At 38.9% G+C, this 3,731-nt stretch overlaps 1 protein-coding gene across 2 annotated transcripts in view; it reads left to right on the forward strand.

Annotated features, from left to right (window-relative positions):
* Positions 1–3,731, forward strand: part of FSIP1 (fibrous sheath interacting protein 1) — a 206,916-nt gene that overhangs the window by 59,945 nt on the left and 143,240 nt on the right. For both annotated transcript variants that reach the window (XM_011932644.1, XM_011932645.1), the window contains exon 9: positions 3,029–3,187. In XM_011932644.1, coding sequence (XP_011788034.1) covers positions 3,029–3,187 — 159 coding nt within the window. The remainder of the gene's footprint in view (positions 1–3,028; positions 3,188–3,731) is intronic.

Genomic DNA, 3,731 nt, shown 5'->3' on the forward strand with positions numbered 1-3,731 from the left:
AGGATTATGGCCTTCAGTTGCATCTGTGTTGCTGCAAAGGACGTTATCTCATTCTTTTTTATGGCTGCATAGTATTCCATGGTGTGTATGTCCCACATTTTCTTTATCCAGTCTATTGAGAGGCATTTAGGTTGATTTTTGTGAATAGTGCTGTGATGAACATGCATGCATGTGCCTTCCCCCCCCCTCCCCTTGGGACACAGTCTTACTCTGTCACCCAGGTTGGAGTGCAGTGATGTTGTCATGGCTCACTGCAGCTTTGACCTCCCAGGCTCAAGTGATCCTCCCACCTCAGCCTTCTGAGTATCTGGGACTACAGGTGCATATCACCACATCTGGCTAATTTTTAAACTTTTTTTGTAAAGACGAGGTTTTGTCATGTTGCTCAGGCTGGTATTGAACTCCTGGGCTCAAGCCATACACCTGCCTTGGCCTCCCAAAGTGCTGGAATTATAGGCATGAGCCACTGCACCCGGCCTGCATGCATGTGTCTTTATGGTAGAATGATTTATATTCCTTTGGGTATATACCCATTAATGAGATTGCTGAGTTGAATGGTACTTGTGTTTTAAGTTCTTTGAGAACTTGCCACACTGCTTTCCACAATAGCTGAACTAATTTACATTCCCACCAGCAGTGTATAGGTGTTTTTCTCTGCAGCTTTGCCAGTATCTGTCATTTTTTTGACTTTTTAGTAATGGTCTTTCTGACTGGTGTGAGATGGTATCTCATTGTGGTTTGATTTGCATTTTTCAAATGATTTGTGATGTTGAGCGTTTTTTTCATATGCTTGTTGGCTATGTATGTGTCTTCTTTAGAAAATTGTCTGTGTCTTTTGCTTACTTTTTAATGGGGTTATTTGTTCTTTGCTTATTAATTTGCTTAAGTTCCTTATAGATTCTGGATATTAGACCTTTGTTGAATGCATAGTTTGCAAATATTTTCTCCCATTCTGTAATTGTGTTTACTCTATTGATAGTTTCTTTTGCTGTGCAGAAGCTCTTTAATGAGGTCCTATTTGTCAACTTTTGTTTTTGTTGCAGTTGCTTTTGGCATCTTCATTATGAAATCCTTGACAGGGATTATGTCCACAATGGTATTTCCTAGGTTATCTTCCAAGGGTTTTATAGATTTAGGTTTTACTTAATTTTTGTATATGGTGTAAGGAAGAGTTCTGGTTTCAATATTCTGCATATGGCTAGCCAGTTATGCCAGCAGCATTTATTGAACAGGGAGTCCTTTTCCCCGTTGTTTGTTTTTGTCAACTTTGTTGAAGAACAGATGATTGTATGTGTGTGGCTTTATTTCTGGGCTTTCTCTTCTGTTCCATTGGTCTATGTGTCTGTTTTGGTACTAGTACTATGCTGTCTTGGTGACTGTAGCCTTGTAATATAGTTTGAAGTCAGGTAACGTGATGCTTCCTTTGTTCTTTTTGCTTAGGATTGGCTTGGCTATCCAGGCTCTTTTTTTGTTTCATATGAATTTTAAAATAGCTTTTTCTAATTTCGTTAAAAAGATCATTGGTAGTTTTTAGAATAGCATTGAATCTGTAAATTGCTTTGGGCAGTATGGCCATTTTAGCAATACTGATTCTTCCCATCCATGAGCATGGAATATTTTTCCACTTGTTTGTGTCATCCCTGGTTTCTTTGAGCAGTGCTTTTTAATTCTCATTGTAGAGGTCTTTCACCTCCCTGGTTAGCTGTATTCCTAGGTATTTTGTTATTTTTATGGCTCTTGTGAATGGAATTGCGTTCTTGATTTGGCTCTCAGCTTGGATATTGTTGGTGTATAGAAATGTTGGTTTTTGTACATTGATTTCGTATTCTGAAACCTTGCTGAAGTTGTTTGTTAAATATAGGAGCTTTTGGTCAGAGACTGTGGGTTTTTAGGTATAGAATCATGTCGTCTGCAAACAGAGATAGTTGAACTTCTTCTCTTTCTATTTGAATGCCTTTTATTTTTTTCTCTTTCTTGATTACTCTGATTAGGACTTCCAGTATTATGTTGAATAGGAGTGGTGACGGTGGGCATCCGTGTCTTGAGGAACTTGTTCTTTATCCTTGATCTGTATGTCTCCCTGTACTCTTCCACAAAATTACCTCCAGGTTCTGTAAATTCTGCTTCCTATGTATCTCTGGATTCTGTTCTGTGCTCCCAGAAAACATTCCTTAGTTCAGTCATTCAGCACTTCTGTTCTAGATTATAACTATTGCTTCTTAACTGGGCTTTCTGCCTCCACTCTTGCTCTCAGTAGTTCCAGTTTTAAAGTACAGGCCTGATCATGGTGTTTCCTTGATTAAGGTCCTGTTTTCTCCAGCCCTTTCCTGCCCACAAAGGTTAGTTGATCCTCTCTGGTTCCCATGGTACCCAGGGCTTACCAGCACTCTTCACACCTTGTTAAAATTGTTGCTGCCAAGAAATTGAGAACTCCTCGAGGGCAGAACCTTGTGATATTCATATCGAATCACCATGCCTAGCATAGTATATATGTTCAGTAGGTGTTTAGTATGAGATTTTTGAATGAATGTAATGAATGGGTTTTATGAGTTAATATGGAACAAATATTAGTTGAATGAAAGATGATCAATTAAGTTTGTGAAACCCAAGCAACTGATTTTATAGACCCTGTGTTACTTTTAAGGAACAGAGTTTGAAAATACCATATCCCATTAGAGGGTAAACCTGCTTTCTTCCTACTTAACATGTCACAAAACATTTTTTGAATGTAGATAAATGAGAATGTCATGAGAACCAGACTGTGAAACTAAGAGATTTGTTCCACAGGGGAAACCCCCATCAAAATATTAGGATACTTTATGCAGGCTGGCAGATAACAAAACCAGAAACTATTTCATATTATTCTTTTACTAACCCAATGTTAATTCTGTTTTTGTGTGTGTGTTTGTGCGTGTGTGTGTGTGTGTGTGTTTGTGTCAAGTCCTGGGCATTGTTGCAGCCACCTGAAAGGTATATTTTGGCAAAAATATAGCCTGGGAATGACCTGGTGACCCTTGTTTCCTCTTAGGGTGATCAGTCTGGCTGGGTGGTCCCAGTAAAAGGATACGCACTGGCAGTCACCCAGCATCAGCAGCTTGCTGAAATTGATATAAAACTCCAGGAACTCTCTGCAGCCTTCCCAACAAGTTCCAGCTTTTCTCCAAGACTTGAAAATCAGAATAATCAGGTATTTGAAGAACCCGTAGACTGTTCAAGTTAATGTGTGCTAAAGCTAGTTCACATAATTTTACAATCTGGTTGTTAACCAGTTGCTTTTTCCAGTGATCACAGTTTCCTAACAGTGTGTATATTCCTTTGATTACTTCCACTTTCTACTCACTTTTCTTTCCTTTGGGTAATTTTCTGGGATGGGGTCACTGAGGAAATATTTATTTTAATATTATTGTATCTGTATGATTTAAGCTAAATCTCGATCATGATCAAGAGCGAGAGGAGGGAAGAAAGCTGATATGGCACTCATGAGTCCTTTGAGAGTCTTATTTTTCTTTATTCCTCTGGCACTAGGTGTTAGCAGTGGCAGCCATTGGCCCTTTACTCTGCCACATTCTTTTCGCTCCTTTAATTTAACATCAAGCAGTGAAGCTCATTATGTTGACTTCTCTCCTATGAGAGTTTTGAAATGAATTGTTTCTTCTCTCAGTAGTTCCCTCAAATATTCTTTTACAAAGCAGATGTGGTGGCTCACGCCTGTAATCCCAGCACTTTGGGAG

The sequence above is a fragment of the Colobus angolensis genome, unplaced genomic scaffold (genome assembly GCF_000951035.1).
Source record: "Colobus angolensis palliatus isolate OR3802 unplaced genomic scaffold, Cang.pa_1.0 Scaffold97, whole genome shotgun sequence".
Lineage (NCBI taxonomy): Eukaryota > Metazoa > Chordata > Mammalia > Primates > Cercopithecidae > Colobus > Colobus angolensis.